The sequence below is a fragment of the Mustela lutreola genome, chromosome 5 (assembly GCF_030435805.1).
Source record: "Mustela lutreola isolate mMusLut2 chromosome 5, mMusLut2.pri, whole genome shotgun sequence".
In the NCBI taxonomy this organism is placed as follows: domain Eukaryota; kingdom Metazoa; phylum Chordata; class Mammalia; order Carnivora; family Mustelidae; genus Mustela; species Mustela lutreola.
In genome coordinates, this window is record NC_081294.1 from 160,786,990 (window position 1) to 160,809,835 (window position 22,846).

Sequence of the window (22,846 nt, forward strand, 5' to 3'; positions counted from 1 at the left end):
AAAAAGAAGACATACAAATGGCTAACAAACAAATGAAAAAATGTTCAACATCACTAGCCATCAGGGAAATACAAATCAAAACCACAATGAGATATTACCTTACTCCCATTAGAATGGATCAAGAAGATGTGGTATATATACACAATGGAATACTATGCAGCCATCAAAAGAAATGAAATCTTGCCATTTGCAACAACGTGGATGGAACTAGAGCGTATCATGCTTAGCGAAATAAGTCAAGCAGAGAAAGACAACTATCATATGATCTCCCTGATATGAGGAAGTGGTGATGCAACATGGAGGCTTAAGTGGGTAGAAGAATAAATGAAACAAGATGGGATTGGGAGGGAGACAAACCATAAGTGACTCTTAATCTCACAAAACAAACTGAGGGTTGCCGGGGGGAGGGGGTTGGGGAGAAGGGGGTGGGATTATGGACATTGGGGAGGGTATGTGATTTGGTGAGTGCTGTGAAGTGTGTAAACCTGGTGATTCACAGACCTGGGGATAAAAATATATGTTTATAAAAAATATATGTTTATAAAAAATAAAAAATTTAAAAAAAAAAAAGGGCACAAAGGCAAAAAAAAAATGGCAAAAATTAAAAAGACAGGAAACAAGTGTGGGTGAGGATGTAGAGAAAGGGTAACTCTCTTACACTGTTGGTAGAATGCAAGCTGGTACAGCCACTCTGGAAAACAGTATGGAGGTTTTTTCAGGTTATTAATAATAGAATTACCTTAGGATGCAGTAATTACACTGCTAGGTATTTACCCAAAAGATAAAGATGTAGTGAAAAGAATGGGTACATACATCCAAATATTCATAGCAGCAATGTCCACAATACCCAAATTGTGGGAGGAAACAAGATGCCCTTCAACAGATGAATGGATAAAGAAGATGTGGTTCATATATACAATGGAGTATTACTCAGCCATCAGAAAGGATGAATACCCAGCATTAACATCAACATGGACAGAACTGGAGGAAATTATGCTAAGTGAAATAAGTCAAGCAGAGAAAGACAGTTATCAGATGGTTTCACTCATATGTGGAAACTAAGTAAAAGCACAGGAGAAGGAAGGGAAAACTGAATTGGAAGAAATCAGAGAGGGAGACAAACTATGAAAGACTCGACTCCAGGAAACTAACTGAGAGTTAAAGAAGGGAGGACATGGGGGATGGGGCAGCTGGATGATGGGTATTAAGGAGGGCACATGTTGTGATGAGCACTGTGTGTTATATGCAACTAATGAATCGTTGTTCATTAAAAACTAATGATGTACTATCATTGCACATAATAATAATAATTTTAAAATAAAATTAATTAATTAAGGGAAACACTATTTAAATCAATAAATACAAAAAGGTTTTAAATTTTCTCACTTTTCAACCAGCTACAATAAACATGAATTATTTTATTAGAAAATATAACTGTTACAAAAATTAAAAATAAATAAGTTGCTGCTACAAAACTGCAACATAGCATATAGTTTACTAGTTCTGTTATAGTCAGAAAGATAGGAGTGTGTGATAATGATGATATGGGTGAAGGTAAACAGAACAAAGATGGGTAAAAAGGGTATGAGGGAAAGGAGATTTAGAGAGAGTAAGAAGAGAAAAACAGAAAAAGTGCTTTATTACATGAGTTAGTTATATGAGGTCACCAACAGGAACATATCCTCTAAGGTTCTATAATGAGAACCACCTCATTTGGATGATTTCATTGTCCTGGTGTCTTCAAGCCAGGGGAAAGGAGATGCTTCTCTTGTAAAACACACCATCGGCAAGATTTCGCTGTCCCACCCTGGACCAGAGGAGTCGTGGAGTGATGGTCTTCACCTTGGTTGGGGGAGTGCTCATTCTCACTTCTCCACACCTGGATGACAGGGAGCCAAAATGCTTGCATCTGGTAGCCGGCATCTATCACTACCAAAAGGGCTCAAAGACAATGGTCAACTCCGGCTTTTCTTCTTGAAGTGTTTCTAATGCACATTTTGTATCATAATTGAAATACATTTCACATAACCTGTAAGAACAAATTCACAGCCTTGTGTTATATTCTTCAGAGAGCACTCTCAGAGTTTTGCCTTAAAAACTCATCTCCTTACTTTCCTTAACCTAACATACTTCTAAGCTCTCCAATGCTACACTTCATGCCTATTGTTTTTATGTTATATTTTTAACCTTCAAGTTTGGAAATATTTAAACATGTTAATTTAGAGAGAATGAGTTAATCCCTATGCCTATTACCCAAATTTGACAATTAATAACCCATTGCCAGGGACGCCTGGGGAGTTCAGTCAGTTAAGCATCTGCCTTCAGCTCAGGTTATGATCCCAAGGTCCTGGAATTGACTACCATGTCATCAGGCTCCCTGCTCAGTGAGGGGTCTGCTTCTCATTCTCCCTCTACCCTCCTCCCCTGCTCATGCTCTTGCTCTCTCTCAATCTTTGTCTCTCAAATAAGTAAATAAAATCTTTTTTAAAAATACATTAAAAAAATAACTCATGGTCACCTGTACCCCTGGGGATAAAAATATATGTTTATAAAAAATAAAAAATTAAATTAAAAAAAATAATAATAATAAAAAAAAATAACTCATGGTCAATCTTGTTTCATCTATCACCCACCCAATGGATTATTACAAACAGCATTGCTTGCATCTATAAATGTTGCACTATGTGACACTAAATGAAGGTTTTTAGAAACACAACCACCAATGCCAATATCACACTTAAAAAGTTAACACTGATCTCTTAATATCAATATATGTCCAGTCAGCATTTAAATTTCCTCGATTAGCTGATACATTTTTTATATTAGGTTCATTTAATCAGGAGCCAAGTAAAGCTCCCACATTGCAACTGTTTTGTATGCCTCTCAAGTCTTCTTTGATATATAATTTCTTCCCTCTTGTCTCTTTTTTTCTTGTTTCCCTTGCAACTTAGCTAAGAAATCACACCATTTGTCCTGCACCATTTTTACCAATCTTTATTTGGTTGTGTTATGGATTGAATGTTTGTGATTCTTCAAAATTCCTATACAGAAGCCCTAATCCCTCATATGATGGTATTTGAAATGGGACATTTAAGATATAGTTAAGGTTATATGAGGTCATGGGAGTGGGTCATCACAATGAGATCATTCCCCTAAGGTAAGAGATGTGAGGGCACACAGTGTCTCTGTCTCTGTCTCTCTCTTCCACATAAGTACATGGGTAAAAGACAGCCATCTGCAAGCCTGGAAGAAAACTCTCAGCAGAACCTGAATTGGTTGGCACTGTGATCTTAGACTTCCCATATTCAAAACTGTGAGCAATAAATATCTGTTGTTTAAGGCACCCTGAGCTAATGAGACAGGTTGATTGTATCCAGAGGTTCCTTAGTCAGTTTGAAGCCTATCCCTCATCTGCAGAGTGTCCCTCAGGGCTAGGTCAGTGACTTCAGATACAGCATTTTCTCAGCTTCATCCTGGCCTACCCTTCCCTTTTTCGTTCTATTTCTCTTCACTCTTAGAATGTTGGCTTTTCCTGCAGTACCTGTGTTCCACTATCTCTACATAAGGATGCACACTTCTGTTTATTTGAGCCTGCATTCCAACTGGTTCTCAGCCTTGAGGTCATGAACTAGAACAGAAGCCCAGGACTAATAGAATTTATATTATTTGAGTAAGATATAGATAACAAATAAGCAAGAAAGTGATGTAGCAGGTATGTATGATGGTGATCACACTGTGGAGGAAAATAAGCAGAAAAGGGGGGAATATGCTGGACTGTTATTTTCAGTAGGATGGTCAGAGACAGACACAGAAGAAGACCTTGAAGCAGAGAATTTAAGGATACATGGGAACAAGACACATGGATATCAAAGGGGAGAGAGGTTCAGGCAGAGGGAACAGGAAATGCCAAGTTATGGAGGTGACCATATTTTTGGAAAACTGCAAAATCAGTGTGTGTGGAGCAGAAGGAACATGGATTAGGAGACAATGAATTTGCAGAAAGAGCAGAGGGGGATCAAAGGAGGCCTTAGGCATTTCCATGGATTTGTGGATGTTACTTTCAATGTGATAGGGAGTCACTAGAGCACATGGGTAGGAATGATATAATCACTTGCTCCTGTTTTAGCTGCACCCTCCATCTGCCATGGTCAGGATACTAATAGATGCAGAGTAGCCTGGAAGGTGCCATTGGAACAATTCAGACAAGGGGGACAGTGGCTTGAACTAGGGTAGGAGTCATGAAGCTGGCATGATATGGAAGCAGAACAAACAGGACATGCCAATGAGCTAATGTGCATATAAGAAAGTTGACCTAGAGTGATGGGGTTTTTTGTTGTTTTTGTGGCATTGTTTTGTTTGTGTTTGGCTTGAGCAATTCTCACTGAGTAACCATTGACTTGAGATAAGGAAGAGGCAGAAGAGGGGCCAATATAGGTTTGGATTTGAACATGTAAAGTTTAGCACATTTATTAGACATAAAATGGAAAGGTCAGACTAACATTTTGACATAGAATTCATGCAGGTATAAATTGGCTGGCACAGCATATATATGGTAAAGCCAGAACACTGGATGATATCAACATGGGATAAAGTATAAAGAAAAAAAAAAAATAGCTCAATGATTGAGTCCTGGTGTTTCAGCATGTGCAGGTCAGGATGATAAAGAGAATCCACAAAAGGAGACTGAGCAGAAATAGCAAATGAAGGAGAAAAAAATCCAGTGTGGAGAAGGTGTGGCCCCTAAAGCCAAGTGAGGGAAAGTTCTTCTGGCAAGAACGTGATTATCAGGGTTGACAAAGGTACAGGACTCACTAGGAAGCTCTTACTGGAGAGGTAATGAATACCAGTGGTATCACCAGTAATGAAACACAACACAATGCACATAAACTGGCTTATGGAATTTCTATCTTGACATTTCTGGAACTTTCTTTTCTCATTTTCAAATTCTAAGAATACCCCCACTGTGCAAAGACCTTTGCAATTAAGAGGAACCATGGACTGCTCTAGGTCTACGAAGTACCTTTGGTCCCTTTCAGGGTCATATAATTTTATTTGGCTACTTTCACTGGGACTTGGATTTCTTTCAGGAATATAAATGGAAACTCTTTTGACACCCAACTGAACCTTAATTATTCTAACTGTCTGGATGAAGTTAAATATGTGGTTTGTGAATCATAAAAAAGTCTGCAACAATAGACACAGACCCAACCTCACTCTTTGAATACAAATGAAGACATCCTGGGTTTTGATAACTCATCAACTTGTCCTTAGTACTCTGAACACTGCCATATAAATATGTTCAAAGCATACTTACTTCAGGCTTTTTAGGAGGCAGCCCTGCTGTTTTAACACTTCACAGAGCAGCATGACCCCTAGATCACCCAGGTCATTACTGCCCAGGCTCAATTCCCGCAGACTCCTATTGGAGGTCAGAAGTGTGGAAAGATCCCAGCAACAGTGTGAGGTGAGGCTACAGCCATCTAATCTGCAAGAAAGATGGTGATTTAAGGAAAATGTCCCCTTAACTATCCTCCTAGACCCCCCAGATCTCAGCCTGCAATGTTTCAAATGCACAAAAAGCACAGGATTAATGAATTTGGAACAATTTTATGTGTCTGTGCCCTTTTTCAGATGAAGGCATTTTTTCCAGTCTCCTGGATTGTGCAGATCCAATCAGTAATCGTTTTTGAACTGATTTTTCCAAAATTCTATGGCTCTCTCCAAATTTCCCTTAAACACAAGTGCCATATTGCCCCATTCTTTTGTGATGAAATCCAGTTTTTATCTTTATACCACCAAGAAATAGAACTCCTCCCAGTCCCATGATCCTGCAATAAGCCAAATCTTAGGAGATCACCATCACTTCTCAGATAAAAATCATCCCACCATCATTCCCCCCACCTTAGCCATTATGCATCCCCATCATTATAATTAGCTAAGGGACTTACTCCAATATCTGAAGCTTACAGTTGGGGTGCAAGAGGCCCTCACAGAGTAGCTTAACTCCCGTGTCTCCAAGAGAATTGCCCCGTAGGTAAAGGTGTGTGAGCTTCTGGTTAGTGCTGAGCACTGATGACAAAGCTGGACAACAACCTGATGTAAGGCCAGAATTCATCAACCTGGAGAAGGAACAAGGAAATGAGGCCTCAATGTTCAGCCTTTCTTGAACACTGCAAAGCTATCTTAGCACAGGAATCTCATCTCATCTAAAAAGTGCATCCTTAGGGCACTTGGGTGGCTCAGTTGGTGAAGCATCTGCCTTTGGCTCAGATTGTTGTCCCAGTGTCCTGTGATCAAGCCCCATGTCAGGCTCAGTGGAGAGTCTGCTTCTCCCTCTCTCTGCCCCCCACTCCAAACTGGTGTTCTCTCTCTCTCTCTCTCTCTCTCTCTCCCTCTTTCTCTCAAATAAATTAAATCTTAAAAAAAAATTTTTTTTAAAAAGCTGCATCCTTCTCCTTCAAGGTCAGGACCCAGCCTCTTGGATATAGTCTGAGGAAAGCATGACTCTCTGTCTCTGAACCCATAAGAGAGACAAATAATAGTCACAGTGGCTGCTCTCCTGGGATTGGTGGAACAGACAGAAAAAGCAAACGGATTCAGATTTCTTACATATTCTTCTTCCATCTTATACATTCTTCTCCCTTCTTACACATATTACCTCTGCCATGCATGCTCTTTACCACCACACCTACCAGAAATACATCCCAAATTATCCTTCACTGATAATTCCAACAACATTGCAAAGAGTTGCCTTATTGGATTCTCACATTAACTGAGTAAGGCAGCAGTGCAGCTGTAACTATTATGTGTCTTTTGCAGACTAGAAATCAGGTTTACCGAATCCTATGTTTCTCTTAAGTTGAAAGAGCAAGTGTTTAGTGGGAAGAGACATGAATTTAAGCCTTATAGGGCCATCCCTCTTCTGTGGCCCTTCTATCCGTATCACCCTTCCTTCTGCACTGGTAGGGGACTCTCAGAGTTTAGAGCTCTAGATTTTTATTACACTCAGTGGGACTAAGAAATTTGGTGTGCTGCATTTGGGTCAAATTGAATATATTCTCTCACCCAACAGAACATGAGGGTTTTAGGAGAGAGCTGCATCCCTCTAGCACAGAAGCTCAGAGGTGGGTATACAGTACACAGAAAGCCACTTATGCTAGGCCTTCAACAAAACCTTGACTTAACAACATCTCATGCAGTCACATTCCTTCCTGAAGGAATTCTTAACAATAACATGTTCATAAGTTCCAAGATGTTTTAGAATCAGGAAAAATAGAAACATAGAAAGTAGCACCAGCAGGTAGTCAAAAGAAAACAGAAGTATTTATCTACTTACTGGCTTCCATCTTGGCAGTCAGGGATGAATCGTAATTTAAAAAAAAAAAAAAAAAACCTGAATATGCAAGACAAAGAGGGGAATAAATCCCAAGATGGATGAATTTTAAAAAAAAACAACAAATAAACAAACAAACAAAACAAACAAAAAACAGGACAAGGCTTCTAGTAAGAACTTTATTTCCAGCTGAGAATAATTTCATCAGATGGTCCTTAATTAATGTGCAAGATTATTAGCTATTACAAGCCAAATGTTTGTGTCATATTGAAATCATATGTTGAAATCTTAACCTTCATTGTGATGGTAAGAGTGCAGACTTTAAGAAGTAATTACATCATCAGGGTGGAGTCTTCATGATGGAATTAGTGCCCTGATAAAACAGACCCCAAAGAGTTCCCTTGCCACTATTGTCATGTGAAGACACAACAATAAGGTGGCTATTTGAAAGCCAGGAAGGAAATGATCTACAGGCACCTTGATATTGGGCCTCCAGCCTCCAGAACTGTGAGTCATGTTTGTTGTTTGAGTCACCCAGACCATGGTGTTTTTGTTACAGCAGCCTGAACAGACAAGATGAAGACAAAGAACAGCAAAGATGAAGACCATTCCAGAAAACTGAAGATACCCATCCAAAAGGAAAGGAAAAATTATTTTGTAAGCTACAAAATGACAAGCTTTGCCATCATTTCCAGAAAATGACTAGAAGGAATTATGAACAGGTGTTTGACTAGCAGTGCACGAAATGGTAGCACAAGGTGGTTTTGTTAAATATAAATCACATCTCAATTATCAAAATGTTAATTACTATTGAGACTGAGTGGTGGGTGCATGGAGTGCATAATGAAATGTTTAGGCAATCAAATGAGTTCTACCCAGCAATCCAGTTGATTAGAGGGATATAACCAACATCACACATCTTGGTCTCAATCAATCCATTTGACTCAGTTCTACATTCACTGAGTAAAGATATCTTGCCATATACTATATTGTTAAATGATTGTGGTTTTTTTTAATCACTAATATATGCTTATGTTATAAAAATGTGTCAGAAAGAAAATTAAGGAATAAAAATGCAACAAGTCTGTTTCATTTCTACACAATAATAATATTTGGCTGAAATAATGACTTAAAATGGGATTGTCTCATAGAATTACAACAAAACCAAGATTTAGGTATCATTTTTGTCCTTATTTTTAAATGGAAAAGCTGTGAAATTACTTGAAAAATAAGGAGGAATTTCCTAGATAGACTATGATGATGGGTGAATAATTTGCATACTAGGCAAAAAGAAAGTGGTAAGCAAAGGAAGGAAGGGTAAAATAGGTCACATTCTTAGAACTAAAAGCTTACTAAATATGACTCAGAATGGAGTGAAGGATGTGGCAGAAGCAATGATCTAAAGCTGATCAGGGACAATTTTGTATACTATGCTAACACACAGCAACTACACTTTGACTTCAAAGAACTTATGAAGTTTGTTTGTTTTCTTTGTTTTTGTTTGTTTTTGTTTAATTTATATGACATAGGCAGCTAAAGAAATACAAGCAGGGGGAGTGGGAGAGGAAGAAGCAGGCTCCATGCTGAGCCCGGAGCCCAATGCAAGGCTCAGTCCCAGGACCCTGGGATCATGACCTGAGCCAAAGGCAGACACTTAACAACTGAGTCACCCAGGTGTCCCCTTTTGAAATTTTTTTGAGAAAAAGTGTGATATTATCAAGTCTGCATTTTAGAAAACTCCTCTGGTGTTTTGAAAAAGAAAGAAGCAGGTAAAGGGAACTGAAAGGAAAGATAATCTAGGTTTTTCCTCTGTTTACTGGCTAATCAGCCTTCTGGAAAATCCCAGTATTCAACAAGGCAGTAAAGAAAGGGCAAGAAGGGGACAAAGGATGACGGTGAAGAGTAAGTTATAAGAATTAAAGAATTTTGCAATTGCTCACTATGAGGCACTTATGTAATATGGGAGGGGGGAGTGCAAAATGCAACCAAAAATAAAGGCCTAAAATTCAGGACATGTGGCCATACCTAACAAAATATAAAATGCCGTAAAGGATGACTTCATTAATTATGTTTATAGGTTTCCATCTCAAAAGAAATATCCACACATAAATAAAATTTATATATATAAATATATTTTTTCATAGTTACTTATAATAATAAAAAAGGAAAAGGTCATCCAAAAGTTTATCATTTGGTAAGAACCTAAATAAATTACTGTAATGTATACTATGTAATATTATGCCTAAATCTGTAGATCTGTATATGTCAGCATGGTAATAAATTCCTGATAAATTTAAGAAGATATAATAAAAAAGACTCCACAAAAATATTGCTAGACTTGATACACAAATTTAGTAAAGTCACTGTACACAAAATCAGTGTACACAAGTCTGTTGCATTTCTATATACCAATAACGAAGTAGCAGAAAAAGAAAAAGGAATTGATCCCATTTATAATTGCACCAAAAACAATGAGATACCTAGGAATAATCCTAATCGAAGAGGTAAAAGATCTGAAAACTATAGAATACTTACAAAAGAAATTGAAGAGGACACAAAGAAATGGGGGTAAAAATCCATCTAGTAGACTGGAAGAATAAACATTGCTAAAATGTCTATACTACCCAAAGCAATCTACATACTTAAAGCAACCCCCTATCAAAATAACACCAGCATTCTTCAGAGAGCTAGAACAAACAATTCTAAAATTTGCATGGAACCAGAAAAGAGGCCGAATAGCCAAAGCAATCCTGAAAAGAAAACTTGAAAGCATCACAATTCTAGACCTCAAGATATATTACAAAGTTGTAGTCAACAAGACAGTAAGATACTCACACAAAAACAGACGCATAGATTCATGGAACAGAATGGAGAACCCAGAAATTGACCCTCATCTTTATGGTTAACTAATCTTCAACAAAACAGGAAAGAGCATGCAATGGAGAAAGATGGTCTCTTCAACAAACAGTGCTGGGAAAATTGGATGGCCACACATAGATGAATGAAACTGGACCATTCTCTTACACCATACACAAAGATAAACTCAAAATAGATGAAAGACCTCAATGTGAGAAAAGAAACCACCAAAATCCTAGAAAGGAAAAAATGAAGCAATTTATTTGACCTCAGCTGCAGGAACTTCTTGCTAGACATGTCTCTAGAGGTGAGGGAAACAAAGACAAAAATTAACCATTGGCACTTCATCTAGTTAAAAACCTTCTGAAGAGTGAGGAAACAGTCAAAAAAACCTAAAAGTCAATGTTCAGAATGGGAGAAGATTTGAAAATGACATCTGATAAAGAGTTGGTATCCAAAATCTATAAAGAACATATCAAACTCAATACCCAAATACAAATAACCCAGTTAAAAAATGGGCAGAAGACATGAATAGACATTTTTCCAAAGAAGACATCCAGATCACCAATAGACTCATGATATAGATGTTCAGTATTTCCCACCTTCAGGGAACTACAAATCAAAACCATGATGAGAGCACCTCACACCTGTCAGAATGGCTAAAAAGCACAGGAATCAACAGATGTTGGCAAGGATGTGGAGAAAGGTAAGCCCTCTTATGCTGTTGATAGGAATGTAAACTGGTGTAGCCACTCTGGAAAGTAGTATGGAGATTCCTCAAAAAGTTAAAAATAAAACTACCTTACAACCCCACAATTGTACTTCTAGGCATTTACCCAAAAGATATAAAAATACAGATTTGGGGACAGGTTCAGTCAGTTAAGCATCTGCCTTTGGCTTGGGTCATGATCTCAGAACCGTGTTCCACATTGGGCTCCTTGCTCATAGGGAGCCTGCTTTTCCTTCTGCCTGATCCTCCCACTGTTTGTGCTCCCTGATAAATAAACAAATAAAATATTTAAAAAAATAAAAGAATGTTAGATGGCCCTTAGCTCTATGCTTTGGAGACACTAAAAAAAAAAAAAAAATACGGATTTGAAGGGGGCACATGCACCCTGATGTTCATAACAACATTATCAACAATTGCCAAACTATGGGAAGAGCCCAAATATACAATGACTGATGAATGGATAAAGATGTGGGGTATACATATATACGTACACACACACACACACACACACACACACACACACACACACAATGGACTATTGCTCAGCCATCAAAAAGAATGAAATCTTATCATTTGCAATGATGTGGATGGAGCTAGAGTGTATCATGCTAAGTGAAATAAGTCAGTCACAGAAAGACAAGTACTGTATGATCTCACTCACATGTGGAATTTACAAAACAATATAGATGAACATAAGGGGAGGGGGAAAAGAGAAAGGGATGCAAATCACAAGAGATTCTTAACTATAGAAAACAAACTAAGGGTTGATGGAGGGTGGTGGGTGGGGATGGGCTAAATTGGTGATGAGTGTTAAGGAGGGTCCTTGTTTTGATGAGCACTGGGTGTTGATGTAAGTGATGAATCACTGAATTCTACTCCTTAAACCTATATTACACTATTGTTAACTAACCAGAATTTAAATTTAAAAATTCAAAAAAAAGAAAAAAAGGAAGAACAACAACTATAACCAACAAACTGGACAACCCAGAAGAAACGGAAAAATTCTTAGAAACATACAACTTATCAAAACTGAACAAAGAAGAAATAATGTGAGCAGAACAACTACTAGAAAGGAGATTGAACCAATAATCAAAAATTTCCCCACAAAGAAAGAGTCAGGAACAGATGGCTTCAATGGTGAATTTCATCAACACTTAAAGAATTAATAGTAAGCCACCTCAAACTTTCCCCAAAAAATTCAGAGAAAGGAATACTCTCAAAGTCATTTTTGAAACTAACATTACCCTGATGTTAACAAACCAGACACTACAAGAAAACCGGAGGTCCATGTTCCTCATGAATATAGAGCAAAAATTTTCAACAAAATAATAGTAAACAGAATTGGGCAGCACATGTAAAAGATTAATTATGTCAAGTGGAATTTATCCCTAAGATTCCAAGATGGTTTCCACATATGAAAATCAATGAATGTAATAAGTAACAGTAATAAAATGAAAGATAAAATTCATTTGATCCAGTGGTGGGTATTATGGAGAGCACGTATTGCATGGAGCATTGGGTGGGGTGCATAAAGAGTGCATTCTAGAAATTTTGAAAAGAATTTTAAAAAGAAATTTAAATTTAAAAAAAGAAATTTAAAAAAATAAGTCTAAAAAGAAAGAACAGGAAGAAAATATATTTGATCCTCTTAATAGAAGCGGAATAGACATTTAATAAAACTCAACATCCATTCATTATTAAAACTTTTAGCAAATTAAGCATAGAAGGAATGTACCACAACATAATAAAAACAATATATGATGAGCACAGAGCTAACATCTTGGTCAATGGTGAAAGGTTGAAAGTTTTTTCTCTATGGTCAGGAACAAAACAAGAGTACCCATTCCCTGCACTCCTATTCAACATAGTCTGGGAAATCCTGGCCAGAGCCAGCAGGAAACAAAAAGAAATAAAAGTCCTCAGAATTGGAAAGGAGAAGTAAATATGACTTTTACAATTGACTTGATTTTATAGATAGAAAATCCAAAAGACTCAACCAAAAAACAGTTACAGCCTGCACCTCGGTGGCTCAGTGGGTTAAGCCTCTGCCTTTGGCTCAGGTCATAGTCTCAGGGTCCTGGAATCTAGGCCCGCATTGAGCTCTTTGCCCAGCAGGGAGCCTGCTTCCCCTTCTCTCTCTCTACCTGGCTCTCTGCCTATTTCTGATTTCTCTCTCTATCAAATAAATAAGTAGGTAATTCTTTTTAAAAAATCTAATCAATGGATTCAGTAAAGCTGCGGGATACAACATTAATATACAAAAATTAGTACTATTTCTATAATGAATTATCTGAAAATGAAATTTTTAAAAGTATCTCATTTTCAATAACATCAAAAACAGTAAACTATTTAGGAATAAGTTTAACCAAGGAATGGAGAGATCTCTACTAAAATCTACAAAATTGAAGATGAGACTAATAAATGTAGAGATACCCTGGTTCATGGATTAGAATTAATATTATTGGGGCACCTGGGTGGTGCACTCAATTAAGTGTTTTAACTCCTGGTTTTGGTTCAGATCGAGCTCTGTGTTGGGCTCTACAGTTAGTGTGAAGTAAGATTGAGATACTCTTACTCTCCCTCTTCCTCAGCCCTTCCCTCTCATGCTCTCTCAATCAATCAATCAATCAATCATCTTTAAAAAGTAACCATATTAAAAAAATAATTAATATTGTTAAAATGTCCATTCTATCCAAAGCCATCTATAGATTCAATACAATCTATATCAAGACTCCAGTGGCATTTTTAAGTGGGAAAAAAGAAAATTCTAAAATTTGTATGAAGCACAAAAATCTCCCAAATAGCTAGAGTAGTCATGAAAGAGAAGAATGCAGCTATAGGCATCACACTTCCTGATTTCAAATGGCATTATAAAGCTATAGTAATCAAAACAGTATAGTACTGACATAAAAACAGACACATATATCAATGGAACAGAATCAAGAACACAGAAATAAAGCCATGTGAATATGGTTAACTAATACTTAAAGTATTAGTTACTTATTTAGATACTTAGTTACTTAGATAAGGAAGCTAACATTACTCAGTAGAGAAAAGACAATTTCCTCAATAAATGGTACTGAGAAAACTGAATATTCACATGTAAAACAAAATAAAACTAGACCCCTATTTTACACCATTCACAAAATTACTCAAAATGAACGAATGATTTAAAATAAGACCTGAAACCATAAAAACTTATGGAGGAAAATACAGGGAAAAATCTCTTTGACATAAGTCTTAAGAATGATCTCTTTTTAATATGACACCTGAAACACAAGCAATAAAATAAACAAACAGAACAAACAAACAAAAAACATGGAGAATTTCACCAGTCTAAAAATCTTCTGCACAGTATGGGAAATGATCAACAAAATGAAAAGGCAACTTAAAAATGGGGGAAAAATTGCAAATGATATATCAGATAAAGGGCTAATATCCAAAGTGGATAAACATCAATAAATATATAAACATCACTAATCATCAGCAAAATGCAAATAAAAAATACCAAGAGATTGCTACCTCACACCTGCCAAAATGACTATCATTATAGAGACAAGAGATAACAATAATAATAATCCTGGGAGGATGTGGAATAAATCTCATGAAATGTTGGTGGGAATTCAAATTGGTAAGATCAGTGGAAACCAGTGTGGATGTCAAAAAATTAAGAATACAACTATCATGTCCTACCAATTTCTCATTTGAGTACTTATCTAAAAGAAATAAGATCAGTATATGAAAGATATCTGCACCCCATGTTCATTGCAGCATTATATACAATAGCCAAAACAAGGAAACAACCTAACTGTCCATCTGCATATGAATGGGTAAATAAGATATGATTGTGTATACAATTGAATACTGTTCAACCATAAAAAAGAAATAAATTCTGTCATTTACTACAAGATGGGTGGACATTGGGGAACGCTATACTGAATGACACAAGTCAGAGAAAAACAAATATTATGATCTCACTTATACATGAAATTTAAAATATTAAAAACTGAAACCACACTTACAGAAAAAGATATCAGATTTGTGATTATCAGAGATGTGGGGAAGGGAGTGGGGGAACTGGATGAAGGTGGTCAAAGGGATAAACTTCTAGTTATAAATAAGTACTGGGGACATTACATAACATAATGACTATAGTTAATACTGCTGTATGGAATACTTCAAAGTTGATAAGAAAGTAAATCTTAAATGTTCTCATTACAGGGAAAAAAACATATTTTTGTAACTAAACGAGTTGACGGATGTTAACTAGACTTATTGTGATGATTTTTACACTATATGTACATCAAGTCATTATGCTTTAGACCTTAAATTATACAGTGCTGGGTGTCAACTGAATCTCAATAAAGCTAAAGGAAAATAAATGACTCTTGTTAACCACTCTTTTGTGGATGTTGGTTACAGCAGACCTAGAAAACCAATTTATTTTGAGTGTATTAAGATAGGTGGGTGGAACGGTTGCCAAACTGTGGAAAGAACCAAGATGCCCTTCAATGGATGAATGGATAAAGAAGATGTGGTCCATATACACTATGGAGTATTATGCCTCCATCAGAAAGGATGAATACCTAACTTTTGTGGCAACATGGATGGGACTGGAAGAGATTATGCTGAGTGAAATAAGTCAAGCAGCAAGAGTCAATTATTACATGGTTTCACTTATTTGTGGTGCATAACAAATAGCATGGAGGACATGGGGAGATGGAGAGAACGGAGTTGAGGGAAATTGGAAGGGGAGGTGAACCATGAGAGATTATGGACTCTGAAAAACAATCTGGAGCACTGGGTGTGGTGCAAAAACAATAAATACTGTTACGCTGAAAAGAAATAAAAATAAATAAATAAATAAATAAAAATAAAAGAATCCTATAAATATGTCATGCCTACAGAGTTAATAAGCTAGGTTAAATGGACCAATGATTAAAGAATACAATCTGCCAAACTCACTCAAGAAGAAATACACAATCTGAATAGGCTTTTTATCTATTAAAGCAATTGAATCAATAATTAATCAATTTGAACACATACAAACACACACACATAAGCACCTGACCCAGACTGTTTCACTGGTTAATTCTAGCAAATATTTAAGGAAGAAATTTTGTCAATTATCTACATCTCTCTGAAAAGAAAAGAGTAAAAGGAATACTCTCAAATTCATTCTATAAGGCCAATATTAACTTAATATCAAAACCAGACAAAGATATTACAAGAAAAAAATTACATATATTTCCTATAACCATAAGTTCAAAAATCTCAACAAAATATCACCAAATTGAATCCAACAATGTATAAAGAGAATTATATGCCACAACCATATAGGATTTATTCCCAGTACACAAAGCTGAATCTACCTTTGAAAGTTACTTAACATTTAAAAATAAATTAAGGGGCACCTGGGTGGCTCAGTGGGTTAAAGCCTCTGCCTTTAGCTCAGGTCATGATCCCAGGGTCCTGGGATCGAGCCCTGCACTGGGCTCTCTGCTTTGCAGAGAGCCTGCTTTCCCCTCTCTCTCTGCCTGCCTCTCTGCCTATTTGTGATCTCAGTCTATCAAATAAATAAATAAAATCTTTTTAAAAATAATAAAATAAAATAAATTAATATAACACATCACATCAAAAGACTATAGAAGAGAAATCACATGATGATATCAATAGATGCAGGAAGAGTTTTTGACAAAATTCCAATACTCATTCATGATCAAAGTATTCAGCCAATTAAAAATAAAGGGGAACTTCCTCAATTTAACAAAGAATATCTACAAAAAAAATCTACTGCAGCAGCATATATAGTGGAAAGGAACTCAAAGATTTCCCACTTAAATCAGAAAAAGACAAGGATGCTCCCATTCTTTAATTCTTTTAATTCACCTAATGGAAGTCCTATCTAATGCAATATGACAACAAAAGGTAAAACACAAAGAAATATACAGATTAGAAAGGAACAAATGAAACCGTTTGGAAATGGCATGATCTTTTACATAAAAAATCTGAAAGAATTTACTAAAAAACTCTTAGAATGAAATATATGCTGACATATATCACAAAATATGTACAAGATCCGTATGAGAAAAACTACAAAATTCTGATGAAAGAAATCAAAGAAAAAACAAATAAATGAACAGACAGTGCATGCTCATAGTTAGAAGACTCAGTGTTGTCAAGATGTCAGTTCTGCCCAATTTTATCTATAGATTTGATGCAATTCCAACAAAATCCCAGAAAATGTTTTTAAGATACTGACAAATTGACTCTGAAGTCTATATGGGTGGACAAAAAAACCAGAACAACCTACACGGTATTGAAGGAATAGAACAAATTCAGAGGACTGACATTACTGAACTCCAAGAGTTGCTATAAAGCAACACTAATGAAGACAATGTGGTACTGCCAAATTAACAGACAGAGCAGAATAGAAAGCTCAAAAATAGACCCACATAAACATCATCAGTTGATCTTTGACAAAGAAACAATGGACCAAAGTTAATCTTTTCAAAAAATGGTGCAGGAACAACTGGACATCCACGTGAAAAAAAATAAAAAATAAAAATGTCTCTTGACACTGATCTTAATGTATTTCATGTATGTATGTAAAAAAATTTAATTGATGCAAAACAGATCTAAATGTAAAAAACACAAAATTATAAAACTCTTATAAGATAACAGGAGGGAACCTAGATCACCTGTGCTTGACAATGAGTTTTTAGATACAATACCAAAGGCAAGAAACAGGGAACAAGAATCAGTAAGTTGAACTTTATTAAAATTAAAATTATTTTCTGTAAGATACCATCAAAAGAATAAAAAGACAAGCCATACTGGGAAAAAATATCTCCAAAGACATTTTTGATAAAGGACTGCTATTTGGAATATACAAAGAACATAAAACACCTGATTTAAAATGTGCCAAAGACTATAACAGACACCTTATCAAAAAATACACACAAATGACTAATAAGTTTATGAAAAGACACTCAATGTCATAAGTCATCAAAGAAATGCAAACTAAAACAAAAAGAAAAACAAAATATGACCACATAAATATTAAAATTGCCATGATGGAAACTGACAATGCCAATTGCTGGTGAGGATATGAAGCAACACAAGTGCTCATTCATGGTGTTTGGGATGCAGAATGGTACACACCATCTTTAGAAGGCCCGTTTGAGATTTCTTACAAAACTAAACATCCTTTAATTATATAATGCAGCAATATCTCTCCTTGATATTTATCCTGAGGAGCTGAAAACTTATTTCCATGCAAAAACCTTCACACAGATGTGTATGCCCCCTAATTCATACATATCAAAACTTGAACACAAGAGGTTCAGTAAGATGATGGAGTAGGAAAAATTCAAAAGATGGCTGCAGAGTAGGAGGACCCTAGGTTCATCTCTTCCATGAACACAATTAGATATCTAACAAATCATCTTAAAAACCTCCAGAAACTGACCTGAAGACTGACAGAGCACACTATACAACTAAAGGGACATAAGAGAGCACACTGAAGAAGAAGATAGGAAGGTCAGAGACGTGGTTTGAGGGAGAAATGAATTATGGGTGTCTGGTGGGATGGGACCCATGGTAACAGAGACGGGTGAAAGAGAGGAGAGCAAGCACATAGGGGAAGTTCAAGGAGAAAAATTCACCAAAGGCATTGGCTGGGAAAGTGAGAAAGACTGAATTTTGTGAGTTCTTGAAAACCAGCAGGGCTTAAAGCTTGGATTTTAAAAGTCAGCAGGCTTGGCTGGGATACAGCCTAGAGGGTGCTACCCTACTCCTACAGCAGATAACATTGAAAGAGTAATTTGAAAATGCCTGGGGCACACAGTGGGACAATTATTCCCTCTTCCTGGAACACTTTCCCACTCAAGGAAGCATTCAAGGAGACCCTCTACAGGAACAAAGGAAGTAGCTAGTGCCATTTCCTTCCTCCATCCCTCAGCATAAACAGAAATCACCTGCAGAAAGCAAGGCAGAACCCACATTGGCTGCCTAACCTGCTTACACCAAGCCCCGCACACCTATGCTCTGGAGACTCTGCCCTTCTCAGCAAAGTTTGCTTCACTTTCAGCATGGTGGGGCCCTCCCCACAGAAGACCACACATAGCACAGCCCCCACCACATCAACTGACCAGAGAGTTCTATAGGGTCCCCTGATCTCATGGAAGTGGTATCAGGTTTCATTTTATAAGCAGACAAGAACATACCACATTAAAACTTACCACATGCAAGTCAGGGACCAAACACTGCCCACAGCAGGAAAAGAGTGCTTCTTCAGATGACTGGCCTGAAAGATAGAGCAGCCAGAACACAACAGCACAGTGCATGCAACACACACCAGAGATACTCCCTGAGGCACCAGAACCTTGACACTATATGATCTCTCCTTGACACAACGCCAAGATGGAAGAATTTATCCCAAATGAAAGAACAAGATAAGGGATGGCCAGAGATCTAATTGAAACAGTTATGGGTAATGTGTGGTAGAGAATTTAAAGCAACCAGCATAAGGTTACTGACTGGGCTTGAGAAAGAAGACCCTTACCACAGAGACAAAATACCACAATGAGACCCTTACCACAGAGATAAAAGTTAAAAAGAATCAGAGATGAAGAACACAATAAACGAGACTGGAAACAGACTTGATGCAATGAACAGCAAACTGGAAGAAGTGGAAGAAGGAATTAGTGGCATATAAGACAAGATAATGGAAAATAATAAAGCTGAACAAAAGAGAGAAAGAATTATGGATCATGAGAAAAGACTTAGGGACTCAGTGGCTGCTATCAATCATAATAACATTTGTATTTTAGGAATCCTGGAAGAAGAGAGAGAAAATGGGACAGAAAATTAATTTGAGAAAATTACAGCTGAAAACTTCTATAATCTGGGGAAGAAAACAAATATCCAGATCCAGCAGACACCGAAAACTCCCATCAAAATCAAGAGAAGCAAGTCAACACCAAGATATATTGTAATTAGATTTTCAAAATATAATGTTAAGTGGTGCCTTAATGATATGGGACTTTAACACCTCACTCACAACAATGGACAGATCATCTACAGAAAATCTGTAGAAATTCATCTGCAGACAGATCATCTGCAGAAGATCACCAAGGAAACAATGGCTTTGAATGACACACTAGACCAGATGGACTTAACAAATATATTCAGACATTACATCCTCAAACAGCACAATACACATGCCTTTCAAGTGCAGATAAGATATTCTCCAGAAGAGATCACACATTAGGTCACAAATCAGGCATCAAAAAACACACAAAAAAAGATTGTTTATGTGGAGTAACAAAAGATCCTGAATAACCAAAGAATACTTGAAAAAGAAAAGCAAAGCTGGACACATCACAATTGTGGACTTCGAGTTATATTACAAAGCTGTAATCAAAACAGCACAGAACTGGCACATATATCAATGGAACAGAATAGAAAACCCAGAAATGAACCTATAACTATGTGGTCAACTAATCTTCAACAAAGCAGTAAAGAATATCTATTGGAAAAATTGTGTTGGGAAAACTGGACAACATCATGCAGAAGAATGAAACTGGACCACTTTATCACACCTTACACAAAAATAAATTCAAAATGGATAAAAGACCTAAAACCTGAAACCATAAAAAGTCCTAGAAGAGAAGACTGGCAATAACCTCTTTGGTCAGCCATAGCAACTTCTTTCTAGATATGTCTCCTGAGGCAGGGGAAACAAAAGCAAAAATAAACTATTGGGACTTCATCAAGATAAAAATCTCTGCACAGCAAAAGAAATAATCAACAAACTAAAGACATCCTACTGAGTTAGAGAAGATATTTACAAATAGCATATCTGATAAAGGATTAGTAGGCAAAATCTACAAAGAACTCAAACTTAACACCCAAAAACCAAACAATCCACTTAAAATAGGGGCAGAAGACATGAATAAACATTTTTTCTAAGAAGATATACAGATGACCAACAGACACATGAAAATATTTTCAACATCACTCAGCATCAGGAAAATACAAATCAAAACTACAATGAGACATCACCCCACACCTGTCACAATGATTCAAATCAACACAAGAAATAAGTGTTGATAAGGATATGGAGAATGGGGAACCCTCTTACACTGCTGGTGGATATGTAAACTGGTACAGCCACTTCAGAAAATAGTATGGAGGTTCCCCCAAAAGTGGAAAATATAACTACTCTAAGATCCAGCAATTGCACTGCTAGATATTTGCCCAAAGGACACAAGAACATTAATTTGAAGGGACACATGCATCCTGATGTTTATGGCAGCATTATCTACAATAGTCAAATGATGGAAAGAGCCCAAATGTCCACAGAATGATGTATGGATAAACAAGATGTGTGTGTGTGTGTGTGTGTGTGTGTGTGTGTGTGTGTGTGTGTAATGGAATGTTATTCAACCATAAAAAAAGAGTAAACCTTGCCATTTGCAATGACATAGATGGAGTGAAAGAGTATTATGTTAAGCAAAGTAAGTCAATTAGAGAAAAGCAAATACCATAGAGTATCACTCATGTGTAGAAATTTTTTTTTTTAATTTTATTTATTTATTTGTCAGAGAGAGTGAGCACAAGCAGGGGGAGCTGTAGGCAGAGGGAGAAGTAGGCTTTCTGCTGAGCAAGGAGCCCAATGTGGAACTTGATTTCAGAACCCTGGGATTGTGACCTGAGCTGAAGGTAGACACTTAAACCGACTGAGCCACCCAGGCATCCCTCATGTGTGAAACTTAAGAAACAAGACAAATGAGCAAAGGGAAAAAGAAACAAACCAAGAAACAGACTTCTAACTATAGAGAAATACTGATGGTTACCAGAGGGGAAGTGGGTGAGGGGATGAGTGAAATGGTGATAGGGATTAAGAACACTTCTTGTGATGAGCACTGACTGTTGTATGGAAGTGCTGAATCACTGTATTATACATCTGTAACTAATGGTACATTGTATGTTAACTAACTGAAATTTAAATTAAAACTTTTTTAAAAGATGGTGGTATAAGAGGATCCTGAGTTCACCTTGACCCATGGACACACCAAGAGCTACATCTCTAGAACTAAAACTCTGAAAATAATTGGAAAACTGGTGGAAAAGATATTCCACAGAGAGAAGGCCACATGGAAACAGAAGTCATGGAGGCCCAGTTAAGAACAAAATGCCTGGCAAGTCTAACCACAAGTGAGATGGACAATACAAGCATGAGGGACTCAAACTGTGAAGAAAATTCACCATAACATCTAGCTTTGAAAATAAGCAGGACTTAACTCTGGGCACTTTAAAAATCAGCAGACTAAAATTTAGGAGAGCCAGAGGACAACAAAAAATGTAATCCTTGCTGGCTCAGTCAGAAGAGTGTGGGATTCTTGATAGATTCATGAATTTAAGCCCCATGTTGGGTACAGAGAGTAATTTTTTTTAAAAAATTAAAACTATTTATTTATTTGTTTATTTGAGAAAGAGAGAGAAACAGTGGAAGAAGGAGAAGATGGAGGGGGAGAGAAAGAACCCCAAGCAGACTCCCTGCTGAGCAGGAAGCCCAAAGCAGGACTCAATCCCATAACCCATGAGATCATGACATGACTAGAGATCAAGAGTCAGACACTTACTGTCTGATACTTACTGGACTGCGCTACCCAGGTGCGCCAAGTTAAAAATATTTTTAAAAACAACAACATAAAAGATAATATAGCCCAAAACACAACACACAACTGAAAAGTGCCTAGTCAGAGGGGAAGAGCCTCGGTGGTTCAGTAGATTTTTGGTTCAGGTCATGGTCTCAGGGTTGTGAGACTGAGATCTGTGTCAGGATCCTTGTTCAGTGGGGAGCCTGTTTGAGATTCTTTGTCCTTTGCCCTTCATCCCCTTTTTAATTAATTAATTAA

General features: G+C 36.8%; 1 protein-coding gene across 10 annotated transcripts in view; it reads right to left on the bottom strand.

Moving 5' to 3' along the window:
• Positions 1-22,846, bottom strand: part of NLRP3 (NLR family pyrin domain containing 3) — a 78,626-nt gene that overhangs the window by 32,397 nt on the left and 23,383 nt on the right. For 8 of the 10 annotated variants that reach the window (XM_059176031.1, XM_059176034.1, XM_059176032.1 and 5 more), the window contains 3 exons: positions 5,949-6,119; positions 5,315-5,485; positions 1,399-2,029 (listed from right to left, as the gene is read on the bottom strand). The exons of 1 other annotated variant lie outside the window; for it this stretch is intronic. In XM_059176031.1, coding sequence (XP_059032014.1) covers positions 1,930-2,029; positions 5,315-5,485; positions 5,949-6,119 — 442 coding nt within the window. In that variant the 3' untranslated portion in view covers positions 1,399-1,929. Of the gene's footprint in view, positions 1-1,398; positions 2,030-5,314; positions 5,486-5,948; positions 6,120-22,846 lie in introns of those variants that run through there. One more of the 10 variants, XM_059176039.1, reaches the window with a different exon arrangement.